This window comes from Ixodes scapularis, unplaced genomic scaffold (genome assembly GCF_016920785.2).
Source record: "Ixodes scapularis isolate PalLabHiFi unplaced genomic scaffold, ASM1692078v2 PGA_scaffold6__148_contigs__length_123643588, whole genome shotgun sequence".
Classification (NCBI taxonomy): Eukaryota; Metazoa; Arthropoda; class Arachnida; order Ixodida; family Ixodidae; genus Ixodes; species Ixodes scapularis.
In genome coordinates, this window is record NW_024609881.1 from 78,155,688 (window position 1) to 78,176,912 (window position 21,225).

Genomic DNA, 21,225 nt, shown 5'->3' on the forward strand with positions numbered 1-21,225 from the left:
GTAATTCCAGAGTAGAGCCAACCCAAAATTATTTCTCTTCGCATAGGTGTTCACCAGCTCTAAACCCCTTTGATTCGAACGCAGCTACGCAGTTTCGATTTGCGCTTTTCCCCCGACCGCTCGCTCACGTTCCTAGTTGCGTAATGTGTCGCTAGGCCGCTAGGCGGCCACTTGGCCTTTGGGGCGAGGAGCGGTTGGCTGGTTGTTGAATCGGGCAGCAGCTTGCTTGGTGTGCGAAGACTGTTCGTCTGCGTCGTTCGCAGCAGTCGCCCAGCGGAGAGTCTTTCTTTTTATTTTTGTCCCCTTATAAACCGTGTTCGTTCCTGGCCCTTCGGTTCCGCGAAACCAGTGCCGTCGTCGCCGTTGCAAAACTCGGGGCGAGTCCCCCCTCCCCTCCCCGCCTTTTCAAAATGACCGAGCGCAGCGAAGAGCTCGACTCATGGATTACGAACTGGGAACGCCAGTGCATCGAAGAGGTCGAGAGCAGTCCCGACTTGGAGTCACAGATACAGAACGAGAAGGACACATCGTCCCAAAAGCTCTGGCTCCTTTTCCAGAACTCGGCGACGTGCGTGGCTCAGTTGTATAAAGGTACGCACCCGACCCCTGCCCGACCGAGACAACATCGCGTAGCATCGTGCGAGAGCCTAAAAAGCAAAAACGGTGGCGACCACGGAAACGAGGCTTAGGGGAGCGGGTAGGGTAGGGGAGTGGAGGGATACGACTGTTGTGTCCGCGACGAATGCCCTTCTGCATTATCCCGTTTTTAATGAACTCGCCTGGCTCTTTTAGTGGATCTGTGTTTCGTTATAAGCGCCGCGGTACCTATTCAAACCAGCATCTGGTAGTAACTGGCGAGCTATACTCACAAAGTCGTCGGCTCAAAAAAAAAAAAAAAAAGTCTTCGATCGCGTTTTTCTTTTTTTCTTCCTTATCTCGATTTAGAAAGTCTTCAGGCTAGTGCGTAAGAAAAGCCTCATGTACTGCTATCTATATTAATTCGTTAAAAAGAGGTTCGTGCTTGTAGAGTGGTTAGCGATCAATACACTCGTTGGTAAAGGTTCGGCGGATCAATCTCTTTTACGCGTAAAAGTTGAATCCCGATGCTGCAATCCCCTTTTGCGTGACCTGACGAGCATGTTAGAAACGTCTTTGTCCATCCGTCTTATGTTTGATTATTATAGTCACGCGTTAACCACAAAGCTCGCGACGCGAATCGCTTGTTACAGCGCAATGTCTTTTTGATCAAATCTACACGAGGTGTCATGCCTTTTTTGTGTGTGTGTGCACTTTTTTTTCTTCGTTGACGATTGTTTGATAGTAATGCCTATCATTTTTCTTAACCCGACGAGAGAAAAAAAAAAAAAAAAAATGTCGGGCTCTGTATTAATGTTTTTTTCTTTATTTCCTCTTAAAGATCGCCAGCATGGAGTTTCTTTATGGGTGCCTTTCCAAAATGCCGCAGCGAGTGTGACGAATCTCTACAAAGGTGGGCAGTATTCCCTTGTTTTCGTTTATCAGTACCAATAATAATCGTGTGTCGGTGTATGTGATTACTGGATCGCCTGTAATAGTACTCGAGGTCGTACAGTACGCGATCGGGTGATAGCGAGACCTCGAGCGCTACACGTACCCTATTGCCTCACGTTTCATAATCTAAGAAGAAGAAAAAAAAATACAGTTTTCAAAGGAACAAATTGATGTAGGTCCTCTCAGCCACTGCCCGCTCTAGACGCAAAAATGGTCTCAAAACAAAACTACATTCAACTTCACAATGGACTGGAGCGTATGCTGCGAGCCATCGGAACCAACTCAATGCCATGTGAGTGCCACGTGACCTTCAAGTGGAGCATGGATGCGTGGGGCGTGTAGCCCATCATCCAGTCGCGGCACTGGATTGGCGGAGATGGCTCTCTGCATCCACTGCAGTTCATCGTAAAGTGAAACGGGGGGCATCACAACTTTCATGACCTATAGGGGGCGCGCTGGCGCCTATCAAAATGGCTGTCATCTGGATGATCGTCGTAGAACAGCACTACGAGGCGGGGCTGCGACGCGTAAGTAATTCTAGTTTTGCTTTATGCGAGCAGTATTGGAGCCTTACTTTGTTTTTTCACGCCAGGAAGGTGTAGGCAAGCACTTTTATTGTGAAGCCAATCATCCAGGAGCTAGGGAACGCGATTCTCACACGGTGGTACCACCATCGCTGAAAGTTGCGAATATTTCGAGGAGATTACGAGACATGCAGTGTGTGCACTTGAGGAAAATCTGTCGTGTTTTTCCAGTTGGGGTTGTACAGAGCTGAAACGCTCGGAGGATAAGGTTGGAAGCGGTGACAATGCACGAGAGTTTTGGAACAAAGGGTTTAGTTGAAGGACGGGAGTGATGTCGCGGAGCTTGTCGAGGCGCAGGTGGTTTTAGCGTTTCGTGCTCGACTTGTGTCGTGTTTTGGGGGGTTTTGCAAAGCCACTGGAGCTTAATTTTTTGGTATGCTTGGATCGTTTGGTGGTAAAAAGAAATGGTGTAATTTTGTTGCTGTATATATTTCGGATAGATTCCGAGATGCGCTATCGAAAGTAATGAAAGCTGCAAGTGTGTTGACTTGAAATAAAAAAGAAAGGATGGGCTGGCATGTAAAGACAGGTTGATTACACGCGAGCGTCTTGGGTGTTAGATGAAGTGTATGTAAGAAGTAAAAATGCTCGTAAAAGTACTGTGGAAGTACTTTTTCAGCACTGTCTTTCTTGGCACGGTACTTTCTTCATCTGCAATGTCTTGAACGTTAAAAAAATAGGAGTTAACTATTTTACTTAGCAAAATGCAAGAACGACTTTGCCTTTGGTTTGAAAGCAAAAAGCTGGGGGTGGTTTCAGCCACTTCTCACAGACTGACTTGCAAAGATTTACTTGGAACTTAACTGTTTTGCATTGCTTTCAAAGTACCAAAAGTACAAAGAAAAATGTACTCCGAATGAGATACAAGTAGTACAGGGTGCACCAGGTATTTGAGAACATAACTTCGGGGTGCATAACTTCTCATAATCTATTTGTCTAGAAACTTGACTTTGAGTTTGATTGCGCCTATGTGCAGGGGTCTTAAACAGCAGCCCGCAACATCCCATGGCTCTGAGCCCCGGGTTCCATCCTGTGGGTGCTACAAGTCCCATAAATAATAGTTTCATATTGCTGATTCATTTCTGTTTGAACATGAGCTCTGCTCATATAATCTGTTCACACATTTTGCAATACTATGTTTTCTTTTAGACTGGGTATTGTTTCCTCTAAGTACAGGGCGTTACCAAACAAAAAATATACAGGGTTGTTTTCACAACACAAAAAGACTATGCATCGCCGAACGCTCATTATCCACCCAAAGGTAGCGTTAGAGGTCCGAACCAGATTCCAAAGTTTCAGCACAAACCAATATTTCATTCAAAAGTTAGATGTGATTTTCTGAAAATTTAATGGGAAAATGGGGCCTTCTTTTGCCCAACTTGGCTTCTTGCACCAGAAAGCTCTATGTATTCCGCCACCATTTTCCCATCGAAATTTTCAGAAAATCACTTGCATCTTTTGAATCAAATACTGGTTCCTGCTGAAACTTACCTCTATCGCTACCTTTGGGCAGAGAGTGAGCGTTCAACGATGCATGGTTTATTTTTGTGGTGAAAAAACCCTGTAAATTTTTTTGGTGGACACCCGTATTTGCTTCTGAGCCCTTTCTTATGTAAATCAACCGGAGGGACAACACCACTATATTAGGCTACAAGTGCGAGCTTTCCTCAAAGAGGCATCTTGGCTGCATGACCTCTCACTTAGCAGGAGCATTTGCTGAAGATGAAGCTATGTACTTGGACTTCTGGAAATCAGAAAATACCTTTAAAATACAAGTGTTTTCTTAAAATGCTGCTGTCAAAATCACCAGGAAACTAAAAACTGCCGTATGAGGGTATATTTTTTTCCGTGAGTGGCGAGCATGGTGAATTGTGCAACAGGACAACAACAGTGATTTCCCTTTTTTTTTTTTTTCTTTTTTTTTTTTTCTATTGAAATTGCCAGCAGGTTGGAGTTTTAAATCTTATCACATCTGAAATAGGCCCAAAGTAGACATGTATTCAAATTAAAAAGCTAAGGATGTCGCTGGGAAAACAGTGAGCTTACAAAAAGCAGAGCACGAAATCCCTTTCTTGGAAAATACCTGAGGTGTCGCTGGGAGAGTCTGCTGCTTTCCAACATGAAACACCATTTTTTTTTGTCCAAAATAGCAAAATACTGCCCTTCCAGTCGGCCCTTCGACCTTTCGAAGGTGGGCTATCTGTCCCCCACACCACAATGAGTTTGAGACCCCTGATCTAGTGTATCAATTTCAAAATTGCAGCTTCCGGTCCGACACAGAAAATGAAAAGGCATGCCGTCATTTTCTGGCATGCCTTTTCATTTTCACTGTGGTCGGTGGCCTTGGCCGCCGACCACAGTGATTTGGATGTATCCATCGTCTTGAATGTGTCAAGGTCTTTCGTTTTAAAGGTCAGAAAACAGCTTTTGGTTTCTGACAGAAAAGTTGCAACGTAACCAAGTAGAAAAAAACAAAAAAAACAAAAAAAACACACACATTTCAGGTTATTAAATGTTTTCAGGATGTTTGACTTTGCCCAGTAGGTGCAGGACATAGTGAACGACGACCCCAGCATGTCAACGACGGCCATTGCAAAGCTGCTCGATGTGGCAGAGTTCATTATCAGGCTTGTAGGGCATGAGGACTTTAGACACCAGTCGTACATGATGGGGGGTGGGCAGTTTATGTCCCAAAGATCCAAGGGACACCGTGTCATTCGGTCCAGCACTTGTTGAACAAGCCCACCACCCTTGAGAACCGGACGGGCTTTGGTTTTTTTTTTTTTTTCTTCCAACGAGACTGACATTGACCAAGACCAAATGGTCAACAGGAGGAATGACAGGTGGCTCTGCGCGAGCCCCGATGAGGTTCCTACGGTTGCGCGGACAAAGTTTCCGCCATCTTTGAGGGACCTAGCCACAATGAGCTATGAGGGTCACGCCATGCCGCCGCCCTCCTTTCAACGGGGCCTTGTTGCCTGCTCGAAGGCTTCTATAGAGACCCCGGCACTGTAGTAAAACTGTGGATAGAAGGGGTGGTCCAGGGGAGGTCGTACATTTTTTAACGGGACTCCGCACTGTGCCATGCGACCCAAGGTTGCTCAGCTGACAAGCTCCACGACCACGTCACCCCCATAGTGGCCTCCCAACTCTCCAAGTGTAAACACCCCAGACTATTATGTCTGGGTTGTCGTCGAGAGGGAGACCAGCAAACAGGCCCACAACCCCAAAGAGTCTGCCATTGTGGATGCTATGGCCAACATGGACAAGGACTGCTCAATCGGAGCATGCGGCCGTTTTCGAAGCCGCATCGATTCAATTATTTGCCGCCAAAAGTAGTTTTATCGAACAAAGTTTGGGAATGCGATTGGATTACAGTTATCTGTACCGAATTCCGCGCAGATAGATATATTATCATTTCTTTGAGACGTCTTTTTTTTTTTTTTTTTCGAAACCATTGTTTTGTTATTAAGCACCTTGCGCACCCTGTACATTCCCAGCTAACACTCCTTGGCCACCCTGTATCGACGTCTCCGGTTAAAACTGACGTGCCCATCTGTGGTTCGGAGCTCCAGCTACACGTGGCTAACTCTGACGTAGTGCAAGCTGCCATTGTGGTCACATGTTTCGCACTGCCGAATTCGGAGTCCTCGGCAGAAAGCACCACATTTCCCGGTCCGTAGGTCACACGGTCGTAAAAGTCGCACCCGCTAAAGCCACTAAATGACCTAAGCTTGAACTTTCGGCACTCTGTTCCTCGACATTGTTATAAGCGCCACCGACCTGGTGCTTAGAAGAGAGCAGGCGCAACTGCCGATCGTCATGACTCAAAGGTGCAACTTCCTCAGCATTAGATTCGGTGTTAGGAAACACACATAGTGTTGCTTTGCTCTGTCGCAAACTGTTTTAACATTTCTGGAGGATGGAAAAGCATTTTCTGTTATTTCAGATAACTTGTAACCATAGTTTTAAGTCCCAAGATTGGTAATACTCTGAAGCGTAGCTCATTTAGTGGCACTAGCATTAAAGGGGGCACTATCCAGAGAAAAATATTCTGCAAAAAAAGTTGCTTTTGTAAAATGCCCTATTTACATCAACCAACATCTAGAAAGTATTCCCAGAAAGTTTCATTTGTTTACAGCGCATAGGTATGTCTTTATAAATTATTTTCAGTCCACCAGTGCTAAAGAAAAGGTATAGGTTCGAGTACTTTGAATGTTTTTCTAGAATCCACCTTTTGGCATAAATCCCACCTTAATACAACTGTTGTTTCAGTATGAAACTATCGAGCCTGAATGTTTGTGGCTTATATGCCGAAATTTTATGGAGCCGGTTACTATGAACTTAAATTTTACAATTTCATTTCCTTTGCTATGAAAAATTGTATTTTGCAAAACCTAATAAAAGTAAAAAAAAAAAAAAAAAAAAAAATTTTTTTCTTAAACTTTTTTTGTGAAAAAATGCATAGTTTTAAAAATTTTCTTTTCATAGTGATTGGCAACAGGGATTCCACCAGAAAAATATGTTAACACCATTTCTCAGTGGTAGACTCATTGAGCAGATTCTATGCAAAACTTGCTTTACTTTGTTCTGGGGTTATAGAATTCACAGGGCTGAAACCTTACATTTCCTCCTTCTATATGGCTACAAAACACCACCCGCAAATATCCTGCCGATTGAGTGAGCGGTTCGAAAATATACGTTCTCAGGTAGTGTCACCCATTAAACAGATTCCTTTACAAAAATGTTGGTATACGAGTTGCACCTATGTATTTGTAAAGTCGGTGCTGCGAGGCCACACTGATAAGCTCACAGATGAGTGTTGCAATCACAGTACACGTGCAAGCGGGATCCAGAGCCAGCAATCTCGTTGGCAAATCCATCGAGAAAGATAACCCCTTGTGAAAATTTTGCAAAGTTAAGATCCGTACTCAAAGAAAAGAATGCATGCACGTTGCACCATTGTATAAGATGCATCGACAGAAATAAATTTAGCGGTGGCGTGAGAAAACCTTTGACCTGCTAAATTAAGCTGGAAGTGATCATTTGCCACGTGTAGTGGGGAATTTAAATTGCTGTGTAATTGCACGCCGATCCAGGTTTCCTGCCAAATTTAACATAAAACCTGGATCGCCGCAATAAATTCCTCTAAATTCAGTCTCTTCGGGTAGCTTGTAAATAAATGTCCGGCGCAGCTCACGACGCACAGCATGTTCTGTGTCCCCAACTTTATCCCAGAGATTAAGGTAATGAATGTCTCGCGCTTCTGTCGCTTTTTTTTTTGTATTGTTTGATGTTTGTTGCACCCCATCCCTGAAGGGGTACTTGGGTAGTGTTTGGAGCTGCTCCCAGCTAACTGTCTTCTCTGAATCCCTGGGCTTTACACTATCCGGTACAATATTTACTGCGGCAAAATTCGGAATAGTTACGGTGAAATCGGCAGATGAAAACGATGCCAAAACCGGCGTTTAAATGTACCCATACTTTTTGGCGCCGGCAGTGGGCATGCTTGCAGGTTGAGCGGTCGATCTAAGAAACGGAGCATGCCAAGCATTCATTTCGGGTGCTGGAGTGAGCTTTCGGAGCATTTGTTTGCCACCGCGACACTGCTTGTAATCAGTTGGGAATAAATTCTACAGTCCTAAGTCTACAGCTCATTCCTGCTGCTGGAGGAACTTTTTCATTGTTGCCAGTAGAGACTTTAAGCTTGAAGAAAAAAAATGGCGGGGTCAGAAATGATAAATTCAGTAATCAGTTCAGTCTATATTGTTGATAGACAAAGCTCTAGAAATTGTAGCAGGCACGTAGCCAGGGGAGGGGGGGGCCATGGGGCCCGCCCCCCCCCCCCCCCCCCCCCCCCCCACCAAAATCTTCCATTTTGCTGGGGCCTCCTCTCCCCCCTCATACTGCATTTTGTCATAGGTGCCCCCCCCCCCCCACGAAACAAAATCCTGGGCACATGCCTGAATTGTAGAGAATTTTACCCACATCTCCGTCACAATTTATCACTCGTATCACGAATCCAACATGTTTCAAGTGCAAAGTTTTGCAACCTTAATATGTTTTATACAAATTTGCCCCTTTTAAGGTGTGTGTATAAATTTTAAGCGTGCGTACGGTCTTAACCATGTATATTTGGGGTGAATATGTACCTCATGTTCGTGTTTTACCGCAAGGGCCTTAGAGCCGTTGGTATGCACGTAAAAAATAAACATGGAGCATAACTTCGAGATAAAAGTAATTCTTTTTGCCTAATATTTGGGTTACTAGTTCAGCGATGCTTGTTGGTGCATCTCATCAACTTCAAGGCGAATCGGAGACCATGAGGGAAACGCCAGGGTATCCCTCTGACCATCGCCCCTTGTGTGCACAGAGTGCATGGAGGCGGAGAAGCGGGTGAGCGAGCTGGGCTTCCAGTGCGGATACCAGCGGCGCACCCGGGACCTGCTGGCCTGGGCCAAGAAGCGCAAGCGCCACATCCGCCGGGAGGACCTGGTGGCCTTCCTGTGCGGCAAGGGCTCCGCCCACCAGGGATCGGGCCACGCCCACCCGTACCACCACCACCACCACTGGGGCTCGCCCCGGCAGAGGCTGGCCCTGGAAGGGGTGGCACCCCTCAGGGGGCAGGCATCAAGGCTCGGGGGCGGGCCCGTGGGGGCCGGGGCCCTCGGGGGCGGGGCCGGAGGAGGCGGTGCCATGGGGGGTGCCCCGCCCAGTCCCGACGCGGAAGACGTGGACCTGGACACGTTTCGGGAGGCACTGGCTATCTCGTCGGGTGAGGGTGCTTTTATTATTTGTTTATTCAGTCAATGTCCAGAAACGGCTGTAGCCTGGATATTTGTGCACACTCAAAGAAAGAAAGAAAAGGCTGGTTCACACATTTGAGCTTGACTGTGCTCAAGCTTGGTCATCGTCATACAAAGCCATTCACTTACGGTGGCCACGAATAGATGTTCTTACTGGTGAATCCTCGGTGTTCTCATATACACCTTCAGCTTTTCTCTCCATACACAAATCGTTGTAAAGAATGTGGAAAAAAATGATAATCTGCGTCTTGAAATATTCCAAAGGTGCTCGAAATGCATAGCCCTTATAGATCCTTTGTGATGTCATGATGTCACTTGACGTTAAGTCACATGACCATGTGACACAATGACGCCAGTGTCGTGCGATGTCACATGGCAAGGGTAATGCTGATATCAGGTGAACGTCGGCGTCACGTCGCCGTCAAGGCTACGTGCGGACACAAATGAACTAAGAACTGGGCTTTTGAATGCTGCTCTTAAAATCTATCGACCTTAGCCTCCTCAACCTGCAGCTCGAGTGAGTGGCCAGACGTCCTGGGGTCGGTTTGAGCTGCTGCTGTTAATCTTGGCCACATGCCTGGGGTGGCAATACTCGAAGCATGTGCAGTGCCTCAGGCATTGTTTGGGATTAGGTACGTCCAAATAGCTGCCGACACGTTGAATGGACTGGAGTGCGAGCCAAGCGATGATGCAGTGTGCGTGACCAGTCTGCGGGCTGCGTTTGTGCCGATTTCGACTGGAAGGTATTGTCTCTGTTTGGCCTGACAGAATGAGAAATTTACAACTTTTCTTCTTTTTTTTTTTTTTTTGGATTTAGGCATTACTGTTTCTAGGGCTTGTGTTTATATAACTTGCGATTCGGTTCCATTGAAATTTACATAGCTTATCTGCCGTTACAATCTTAATACAGACTTGTACTTGTTTTCTATTTAACCTGGCGAGTTTTGTTAATGTTGAAAATTTAATTAGCAAAGGTTATGGGAAGGATTGAGACAAATTGAAGTACTTAAATAAAATACTAAAACATACCGTAGAATACCGCGCATCCGCCCATTCCACATTAAGCGCCCATATCCAAATTTCTAAGATATGAAAAAGTAGGCACAGTACATTTATATGTAAAATTGATGACCGGACAAGCGCCCATCCCCCATTTTTTTTCACGATTATCTCTAAATTTTGAGTGGGCGCTTGCCCGGTATTTTACGGTATATCAGTAAACTAAAAGGTCTGCAGAATTTTGAGTAGGCACTTGCTTGGTATTTTACGGTATATCAGTAAACTAAAAGGTCTGCAGAAACCGATCAGGCTCCCATCGAAGACTCCCATCACTTCAAGAACGCCTTAGCTAACATTGTATGATTATATGCCATTTTTTGTTTATTTGTATTACCATTTTTGCTGTACTCTGTTTGTTTAATTTCTTCTTGATTGTAACCACTCCCCTCTCTAATGCCTTTGGCCCTGAGGGTATACTAAATAAAATAAAAATAAAAAAAAAATATAAGCTCTGGGATGATTTATAGGCTTTTTGGACACTTGGATTTTCCTGTTGCAAAATGGTTTATTGCAGGGTGCCTTACAGGGCACCTAAAAGAAGACTGGTACCATATTTAATTATTTATATCCTTTATATTGTGTGTCACACATACACCCACCGGAGAAATAAAAGAATGATGAAGATTGAATATGTGCAAGTGGAGATATGGCTTCTATAAAATAGCAGAGTGTGTAAATAGTTTGCTCAGAAATAATAGCAAGTATCCACGGACGCATTTTGTTTCCAAAACAATATTTCTAGATAAGAGAATTATTTCACGAAAATCCTTCAGGACAAGTTGATAAGTGCCTTCCGATCTTGAAAGAACACAATGTTTAATAAAAGATGTAAGGAGCAATGTTTCTTTGCTTTTTTTTTTAGTGGCCCTTTTCAATTCGTGCTGAGAATCTGAATTTCAAAAATAAAACATATATATATATATATTTTTTTTTTTTGTTTTAGGATTGCATTTTATAGGTAAATGGATAACTTATGTGGGTGCCCTTTATATGCGTGGACATTATGTCACTATATGGTCACGGGACTCAGGAGCTCGTGCAACAAGTGGCAGCAAGGTTATTGATGCCGATTATCCCGAGATGGTGACTACAAACTGGTGGGCCTCCCATCCTGTTTAAAGGGGAACTCCGGCGATTTATTGGTAGACTTCGATTTGGCTGGAATCCATCCGCATCAATAACCCTTTCTCAACTGATAACCAAAATATTTAAAAAAAATAAAAATTTTCCGTGAAGTTGTTAAATTTTCAAGTTACGCCGGCCGCGAGGGTTCCAGGAGGCGACTCTTTACTGGCAACAATAAAAAATCCCTACTTTTCCCTACTCACGTACGTCACGGATGTGCAGGCGGGCGAGCGACTCGGGCAGCGGCGAAGTGGCTGCTGCCCGAGATAATTTTTTCACAGCTTCAAGGTTGAAAGTTCCTTTGCAATAAGTAGCAATCTGTGCTCCGCGATAGAGTAGAAACAGTGCCGGGAAAAAGCTTATTTTTTTACCCTTCTTTTCGTGGGAGAAAGAAAAAAGCGTTCCCTGGCAGCAATGGAGGCCAGCCACGTCAAGGTGCTTTTCCGCGAGCTGTGTGCCGAGAGAACTAGTGTCGCATGAAACATTTGCACTTTTGCCCGGAATACTTTATAGCCTTGTGCTCCGAGTTGAGTATCCTTCAGCAGCTGGAACAGCTTCAAGAGCAGCAAGCGCAGACTGAAGCAGGCTGTGACCATAACGACATCCGTCCAAAGAAGAGCGCTAATAAAATAGAGAAATATAGTACACAATCTAGCACTATAGTGGACATTTTGCACAGTCAAAAGTGTTATTCACAATTAATTCAGTCTTTTTTCTTTTTTTTTTATAAACACTACATTTGTTTCGGTCGTCGAATCTAGCTCAGGTTACTCTCGGAGTTCCACTCAGGCGGCCGATATGTTAAAAACGAGGAGTGAAACGTCTAAACAAAGTTCCAAGTCTGAATTTAGACATGACTTTCGATATATTGCTATTCCTGTCTGCTATTACAGAGCTTTATGGAGCAGGTGTTGAGCTCCATTAATATACGACAGAGCCTTTCCTAGTTTGTCAAATGGTTGGCTTGCAATATTCTATGCAGAAAAAGTGATCAAAACGTCTTTCATTTATTCTATTGCTAAGAAATTTTATATAGGGCCGAAAAGCTTTGTTTTGTTTTTTTTAAACCATGAAAATATTAATGTTGTTAGGGGAGGCATACAAATTTACAGCTGGTGAAAACTGCTAAACCAACTTAATTTAAAAAAAAAGAAATCTTATATAGAATTACCCCCTTCCCTTGTGCTCTCGTGGATGGGTAACTTTTGTTAACTTATTTTGAATTAAAAGATTTATGATGTCTTTCTGTACCTCACACACTTTTGTATCTTCAGGCAAATATTCTTTTTTTGGAAATGAACAGTGTATTTGGTGTATTTTATACGCATTCCATTGCACCTTGATGTTTGGCTTGGTGATTGCGATGTTCTTTTAAACGTCATTTTAACACGATCTTCATGACCAGTAATTTGCCATCTGATCTACATGAATGCAGTTCATTCCATTCTATGCATTTCATTGTTTACGAGAATCACAGTCTACATGTCTTAGGTCCCTGCTCAGCATGCACATGTTCATCGCTTTGGAAGGCGAGCAATGTACATGCCACTGGCAGAAATGCTGAAAATGGCATCGACCAGAAGCACTTTTCAGAAATGGTCTACAGATCTTTTGCCAAATTACTTAAGCACCAAGGGGCATATTCAAGCCACAAGAGTAGTTACACGTGCTGACACCTGCAACAGCAACTTTTCAAAAGAAAGTCTAAAACAAATGGCACATTCTTTCAGGTCATACGGGCGTGTGGGGCATCTGTACCCACATTCCGAGCATTTTCCGCGGTGCTTTGGAAATTCGTCAAAAAATGTATTGCGTGACTTTTGGACCTTTCTTTGCCAGCCATCTTATAATAAAAAGAGAATGGATTTACTAGCGATATCACGAAGCTAGCGAGCCGCGGCTTGAGCGTGGCGAGTTGCAGAAACGGTTTTATAAAAATTCCGATTGCTCCCGTTTTTGTTTTTTTTTTTTTTACTTTTTTTATAGTTATGTACGTAGGCCAAGGCCATACTTTGTACAAATCAGGGTGTCGAACCGGAACGGAACCGAACCGGTATTTTTTTCTGGAACTGAACCCGAACCGTTATATTGTTATCGCGATGAACCCGAACCGGAACTGAACTGGAAAAAAAAAAACGGTTACCGGCTCATGTCAAAACGGTTCGGCCACGCGCTGTTGACAATGAATGTGCTATCGATGCCATTTGTTCTTTAAGTGCCGTCAACTGACACACACCTCGCTTACATATTTTTCTTCTCCACTCAGTCTTAGGAATATAAACGCTGCGTCCATGAATCTTGACAAACGCTGCATTCATGAATCTTGCCATAGGAACCAGTATTGCGCTGGTTGCGGCTTGCACGGAAAAAAGAGAATTAAAGGCTGTGCAAAAAAAAAAAAAAAGATATCGCGTCACGGGATATCATTTTTCTACAATCTCGTAAATCCTAAATGCTGCTGTGTGCTCATTTCATAACATGTTTCTAGAACGCGCGAGTTCTCGAAGCTTGCTTCCATCGGAATGAGAAAAGAAAAGGCTGTGGAGTTTGATAATAATGCATCCGGTTTCGTATAGGCACTTAGAAGCTAACATATTTGTGAAACAGCGAACTCTTCTATTTTAATATTTATCCTATTACGTCCTTCTGGCGTTGCGTTCGGTGAAGTGTTTTTCATATTCCGTATCTTGTTTAATGAAAACTTCCTTAAGGGTCTAATTTGAGTTACCGAAGGCTAGTTCAAATAAAGAATGCTGTATTTTCTCCCCACTGTTCCTTCAACTGCTTACATGCCGAGGTGGCGGGATAGTTAGCGAGTTCTACTTGTAAGTGGGTTTGTAAGGAGGTCGCGGATTTTACAGCTACTGCGTCGGACCCAATTAGATGATGTCCGAATGCGTAAACGTCGGTGAGGTAACCTTTGAGTGCACATAAAGAAACCATTCCTGGTAGAAATCCCAGAGCCTTACACTACGATGTATCCCGTTTCGTATGTGCTGATTTCAGATGTTTTATTTGTAATTTATTTTGATGTTGCAATTTGTAATTTATAATTTCCGAACCGGTTCGCAAACCGGTTCAGCACCCCCGAACCGGTTCGGGATGGAATTAATCGAACCGGAACTGAACCGGAACAAAATTAATTTACCTGAACCGGAACCGTAACCGAACCCATATTTTTTTCGGTTCGACACACTGGTACAAATATATATAATTATCAACTTCAAACAGCACGAACGCCCAGGTTTTCTCGCTGTTAGACGCGAGAAAGGCGGGCGCGAGCGTACCCGATTGCTGGCCGCACGCCTCGCTGCACACAAGTGACGTCACGCTTGGGCGGCGGGGAAAACTGGGGAAAAACTAGGGAGAACAATGTTTCAGTTTTGGCAGTAAACAAAATATCACTTTTTTAATTAACTAGAGTGAATCTGGGAGAACAAGATAGCATTTCGGAATCAGGAAGCCATCCACATCCAGATTATGCCTTTGGATTAGGTAGCTCGAAAAGTCGGTGGAGTTCCCCTTTAATAGACTGGTTAGGAAGAAGGTTGGTTGTGGGCCCACTTATGTCGCGGTCAGCGTACCTCAAAGTATTGAGGCCTTTCTCCGCTTCTGTCAGTTTAGCCAGTACCGTAGTGACGCAATGTGCAGCATCGCCGTCGCTTTTGTCTCAGTTGCCCCTGCGCTGTCGTTTCTTTCAGTTTACGTCACCTCTTCAGTGGTTGAAAGACTGCTTGGTCAAATGTACCCTACAGTCTGTAGGGTACTGATGGCTCGGAGAACTTGACACTTGTTGCAGTGTCCCTTACAGTCTGTAGAAGACAGATGGCTCGACGAACTCTAGAGGACATTTGTTCTCTAGTCTGTACAGGACAGACGGCTCGGTGAGCTGAACACGTGCCATTGTAGAGTGTCCTCTAGAGTCCGTACTTGGTGAAGTGAACATTTGGAGTTGTAAGGTGTCCTCTACAGTCTGTAGAAGACAGAGGGCTTGGCAAACTGTGGAGGACCTCCGTGCTCTAGTCTGTGGAGCAGGGGTTCTCAAACAATCTCAAGGAGTCTTTACCTGCTCTCACTGATAGCCAAGGAACCCGTCCCGGTCTGGGCATTAGTGCGGTAAAGCAGTTCAGAAGCCTACAGACCTTGCAAGTAGTAGTAGTACACATACTAAGAAGAGTATTGTGTATTAAAAAAAGCAAGAGAACAGTGATTGTGTAGGCAAGCTGGTAGTAAATAATTATAAATTAACGCCGGAAACTATGGTGCTGAAAAATTAAGTAACTTTTAAAGTCCAAGGAAAAGAACAGCTGGAGGACATCTTAGACTCGGCCAATTTCATTTATTCTTCTCGCTCCTTGCGGCCGATTCACACGGCGCACTGATCCGCGGATTGATTGATCATGTAACGACATGTCTGCGGATCGTCAGTCCCCCGAGCGCATCCACATGAGGGAGACAACGAGCAGACTAGAGCGAGGATGGACCGAACCTTTTCACGTCCCCAGAGTCCCGCAAAACGCCAACATCGCACGATTGCACTGTGGCACGGTTGTCTAAGAGCAAAATTAATGAAAGGCTGATTGGACGTGCAAGAATTATTGCGGCGTGCTAGACGAGTTTTGACAGAAGCTTCTTGACTTGGACCGGGAGGAGTACCGAATCCTGCTTTGCGTCAGCTGGGCAAAGTTTCTACAGTTCCTTTCACGCGTGGAAGCAAGAATCACACAACCAAATTAACCAGCTATTGCACAAAATGCAATAACGTGCCATTTTTGTTTTAATCATCCCTAAACAAACAAAAAATAAACATTGTGCCGTTGTCAGACTACACATTTATCGAGTCAATCACCCGCCGAAAATCCGCAAGTGGAAAGGCGCTCGACCATTTCACTCCGCGCGTCCGCGAACGAGGCACGGATCGCGGGAATCGGTGACTTCACAGTCACGTGGTACGTCGTGTGAATCGGTCATTATATACACCCGATGCTAACATCACCGACCTCTCCACAGATACTGTTTGCGGACACTACAACTGAATAACCTCTTAACAGCGAGGCCTTGATAGTGTTAGACGCTGTACTACCCTTTCTCACAATGGCTATGACCCTGAGTCATTTCTATTTATCTAACCAAAACAAAACGATTTGATGATAGATCATTCTGTTGTTGTGTCCATAAAGAGTATATACATGAAGAGGTCGGTGATGTCCGCATCAGTATATATAAGGGGCGAGAAAAATAAATGACAGTTGCTAGGTTTGAGATGTTCTCCTACTGTTGTCTTTTTCTCCGGCTTGAAAGTTCTTTAAGTTTTTCACACCACAGTTTCAGGTGTTAGGTTATGATTATTTTGGTCTTATAGTTGTGCATCAATGGGTAGCTCAGATCTGCTAAGATGCTTTTTAAACTGGAAAGACATTTTACGTGGGGGCAGGGATGGCGGAAGAAATTTAAAGGTGCACGATAAAGACGTTTTTGGAATCATCTGTTCTTGGTGATAACTTATCTTATGAACTCCCAAGCATCCTAGAAATTCAAAAATTATGCATTTGCAACGTCTGTTTCCCTACTAAAAATGTGATAGAAGTTTCTGGCATGCCCCTTTCCAAGTGTAAAAATCTAGAGCACAGAATCCACCAGAGGCGACGTGACGACGGACGCGCGTCAGCCAGTCGCAAGCCACCTCTCTCGGAAAGGCGGTTTGCGATTGGTTGATGCGCACTTGTCGTCACGCTGCTGGCGCCTCCGTAGAATTCTGTGCTCTAGATTTTTCTGCTCAGAAAGGCGCGTGGCACAAACTTTTATTACATTTTTAGTAGGGAAATAGACGTCGCACCAGCATAATTTTTCGATTTCTGAGATGCTAAGATCCCGTAGAATGAGTTATCCCCAAGAACTGACGATCTCAGAAACGCCTTTAGTGCACCTTTAAAGGAGCTGTGCAACGATTTTAACGTTGAAAGAATTGACATCTTCTACTTTTGACATTGTTCATCTGGTCACAAAGGACAGAAAACACGCCTCTTCCCTTCGAAATGTTGCGATTCCGCCGCGTAATCGCGAGGCAAAAATTAGAATATTCTCCGACCTGCAGCCGCGAGCAGCGGCCATGAGAAACACGCGGCGTGACGTCAATGGGGGTATTGTAGAAAGATAGCAGGTTGTGCGAATACCTGCTCGATAAAAGGTAACTTTTCTATACATCTTGTCGTTCCAACATAATTATATATGCGTCAAAAACCTGGTATCATATCTACAAAAGTTTTATTATACGGAGTTTTAGTGGCGCCATCTATCCTAGGTCCACAAAACCTTGGGCTCTATGTGCTACCGCGAACAGAAGCCGGAGGGGGAGGGGGACAGAGCCGGACGGGTATTGCCGGACCCGGATGAGACTTTCCTCCTTTCACCATATTGTCCGCGCTGTGCCAGCACGTGGTCACGCGGTCGCGAGTGGATGAGTTCTTGCTGCTCACTGAAGGCTGTAGAGAGAGAGCTTCACCGGAACCCCGCGCGATTCCCATTGACATCACAGCGCACGTGACTCGGAAGATTGTGAAGGAGTTGAGAGGTGCCGAAAACCTCAATCTTCGTTCATTTTTAAAATAAAAACTAGGATATGCAGGCAAAAGTGGTTTTTTGTTCTTTACTTCAGAAAGGTCGAGACACTAACTCCCAAATTATTTAAGCAAAGCACTGAAACCGTTGCACAGCTCCTTTAAGAGCTTGGAGAACGCTTGAGGGCACTTAGGTTACCTTCCTAGGAACTGCCGTTAAAGAACTCGTGCTGTAGAGGATGGACGGCTGTGTGAAGTGTTTTCCAGTCTATCTTCCCCGCTCAGACTTTGCATTCGCTCGCTTGTTTTCCCCCCAGCACTGGGTTCCAGTCGAAGCCACAGTAGTGCAATCGGCGGAGTGTCTCCCCCCGGCTACCGTTGTGGTGCCCCCACGGCGGCCAGCCTGAGCAACTTCATCGCTGAGGAGTTTGCTCGCCACGTGGAGTCCCGCAAGCGGGGCGCTTCGGGAGGCACCTCCCCCGGAGACGTGGTCATGGACTCGCCCACCCACAAGCGGCCGCGTCTTCTTTGAAGGCCAGGCCCGTCCCTCACCATCCAAGGCCACGCGCCCGCGGTCATCTGTCGTCTGCAATGCGTCGCAGTCTCCGGGAACCTGGCAGCGTCGCGGTGCCCTCGAATGGGGCGGGGGTCTCGTCAAGCATTGTCATTGGAGGTCACTGGCTTTTGCTGGCTGTTGTGAACGGCCGTCTGCAACTCTGAACGCTGTGCGCTGAAGTTTTGGATGTCACCCACCGACTGCCGTCATCTCCGATCCTGGTTGCTTCTGTCTGCCGTCACCAGCAATCCTGGTTGCAGTCTGCTGTTAACGGCAGTCTGCAACCCCAGTCGATGTCTGCAGCTGTCTGCAATCTTGGTTGTCGCCTGCTGCCTACGGTCATCTGCAAACCTGGTGCTCATCTGCTGTCTGCAGTGGTCTGTATTCATGGCGACCTTGCTCATCTGTGATGGTGATTACACGCTACGGTCATTGGCCACCCTGGTTACCGTCTACGAGTTTGGGGTTGCAGAACATCATCCCCTAGCCTGGTCATCAATCGTCACATACAGTCACCTGGCGTCTCGGTTTTTGGGCATCGGGGACCTCCCGCAGCCGGCCGTTGCGATTGCTGCGGACAGTCCTGGTGGGGAGTGACCACCAGCGGCTGCCTTCAACAGTCTTCTGCTGTCAAGATATTGCCGACGAGCGCCCGACCTGTCGTCTGCTCTCACCCAAATTCCATATAACTGGTGCCGGCCTGGTAGCAGAAGAGAGCTGGCCGAGCAGTGGACACTGTTACGTATCTATCTTGCAAGCAGCTGGGACACGCGACCAAACTAAAGTGGCCGTACCATCGTCATTTGATGCCGAGAGAAATGGGCGCAATAAAGGCAGGTTTGCAGACCGCAGGTCTTGGTCTGACGCTAAGGTCGAGGTCGGACGACGCAGAAAGTGCCATATGCAGACGGCGGTCCCTCGCAAACTGCAAGTCCTCCCGGGAACGGGGATCTTGCCGTCTTGGGTTTTGTCGGGCCTTCAACCAACGACAGCTTTTTGTGCCGCCGCTTTGTAAAGTGCCACAAATGATCTCGCTGCCACGTGCGTTTCTGAGCCAAGAGAGAGAGAGGCTGGGACTACAAGTACCAGATGGATGCTTGCAGACGATAGACGCGACAGGCATCCTCCAGCAGTATTTCGTGCATATTGTAACAGAGATGCTGTCGTTGACTGCCTCACGGATCTCTCCCCTCCCCCTCACCGCCTCCCTTTTCCTCCCCCACCCCCCAAAAATTTACGAAGTGAAAGACACCCGAATTTTTTGTTCGGCATAGCCGGACAGTAACTGTTGTTTTGCGTGTTTTTGATTGCACCTCGCTCCTCGGCCTTTATTACTATTTTATTTCGGACGCATAGTCGCGGAGGAGCGATTGTTTATTACTGTTTTGTTCCACGATTTTTTGACCCCACCACCGCCAGCATTGAGGACTCTGTCTCGTTGTTTATTGATACCGATTGTTTCCATATCCCGTACGCTTGTAAATCCGTTTTTGTTTCTCCCGCGCAACCAATCTTGAGTAGGCGTGGCTCGGGATTCGTGTTTGCGGTTTTCCCCCCTCTGTACATAGTTCTTATTTTACTGTTTGCTCGTTTGTTCTTGCAACTCTCGCGCCACTGCATTTTTTGAGGACGACACCGACTCTGGGATGCAACATGGATGGCAGCTTCGACCTTCCGTTTACCCCGAGTTCCCAAGCAGCCGACAGCTTTGAATGCATTGTTTCGAAACCTTGTTTCGGTAAGGGAGCAGACCTGGGGTGCACCAGGGTCGCCCCATTATGCCCACTCGAACGAGGTGCTGGCTACCGACCGATTGTTTTCTTCTGTGCTGCATGTAGGAACAAACTTGTTTCATAAATCTTTTCCCCCAACTTTGCTAGGAGCCTTTTCTTTTTTTTTTCTTCTTTTCTTTTGCAGCCTTGCTGAAGAGTGCCTTATCTGACGCACGCCCGCAGTCCGATCACCTGCAGTTTGATTTGTTGATACTTAGTTTTCTTTTAGGTTCAGCTAAAACAAATTGTGGCAGATTTCACTTTTGCTATTGACTGGCTTGGGCAGTACATTTTAGCATTCAGATTTTGTCGCTGAATGTAAACTATTGCAAAGCAACAAAATGTTACTATTTGAATTGGAGAGGGCTCTGGCCAAAAGATTTGGATGCTGTGATTATCGACCTTCAGGAATCCGACTGTCCCGCACAATGAACATCTTGTTCCATGCAGGAACTCTTGAGTACCATGTTTTTAGTCAAATCTCGTTCCTGCCTCAAAACTTAATCATCCTCTTAATATTTTCAAAAATCCGGTATTCGGAGCAGTTTTGACATTGTGAATCTCTTGTGGCTTGTGCAACATTGTTTTGGTTGGCACCCGTTTCAGGCGCCAACAGTATTCCAGCAATTTCTCGTCGGCTTTGAGATGAGGCTTATCCGTGTAGATTGTTTTGGAGGGAAAGTTTTCTTTTTATTTAAAAAGCTGGAGTCAGTTTTGGCACGGATATATTTTCTAGTTTTGGTCGCAAGGCTGGCGCATCTGCTCAACGGACCAGGAGGAAGCTGCAGCATTTTTTTTTGTCTGTTTGTTTACCCACTGTTTATAGTTCCCCCTGTTCGTTTATTTTTATATAAGTAAGTTTGACAGAGAAATGACCCATGTTCTTTTTTTGGATCTGTCATCTCGGCTTGTCTGTCAGCAGTGCTGCTTTGAGAGTTATAAAGGACATTACTTTGCTTTCACTGGACCTCCTTGACTCTTAATTTGCACGGCATCTGCACGCCGATGTTTGGTCACCTATTTGTTCCCTCGGTGGAGACTAAGTGAAAACTGATGGGGATTGCATGGCAATCAGCCTATTCGTTTTGCCATGTCCACAGTTGGTGCCGAGTTATGGCTTTGATGCATTGAGTAAGTGAGGGTTAGTAGGTTAAACTCTGATCTGGGACCCTAAACTCGTCAAGCACAAAGTTGGAGCCGAAAGTTTGCAAAGCGCCCCGATTAGACGTCACCGAA

General features: G+C 45.4%; 1 protein-coding gene across 1 annotated transcript; it reads left to right on the forward strand.

Moving 5' to 3' along the window:
• The first annotated feature begins 177 nt into the window (after nt 1-177).
• Nucleotides 178-20,951, forward strand: LOC8024168 (UPF0472 protein C16orf72 homolog). The gene is made up of 4 exons (XM_029979014.4): nt 178-591; nt 1,418-1,489; nt 8,488-8,889; nt 17,979-20,951. Exons 1-4 carry the CDS (start codon nt 411-413, stop codon nt 18,191-18,193), a joined length of 870 nt encoding a protein of 289 aa, XP_029834874.2. The 5' UTR covers nt 178-410; the 3' UTR covers nt 18,194-20,951.
• Nucleotides 20,952-21,225: the final 274 nt, after the last annotated feature.

What these genes read in the sequence shown, in the direction of transcription:
- LOC8024168 (XM_029979014.4), top strand. Translation starts at nt 411, where the DNA reads ATGACCGAGCGCAGCGAAGAGCTCGACTCATGGATTACGAACTGGGAA. An exon ending in CGTGGCTCAGTTGTATAAAG is followed by an intron (nt 592 to 1,417) that starts GTACGCACCCGA and finishes TTCCTCTTAAAG; the next exon opens with ATCGCCAGCATGGAGTTTCT. An exon ending in GGCACTGGCTATCTCGTCGG is followed by an intron (nt 8,890 to 17,978) that starts GTGAGGGTGCTT and finishes TTTTCCCCCCAG; the next exon opens with CACTGGGTTCCAGTCGAAGC.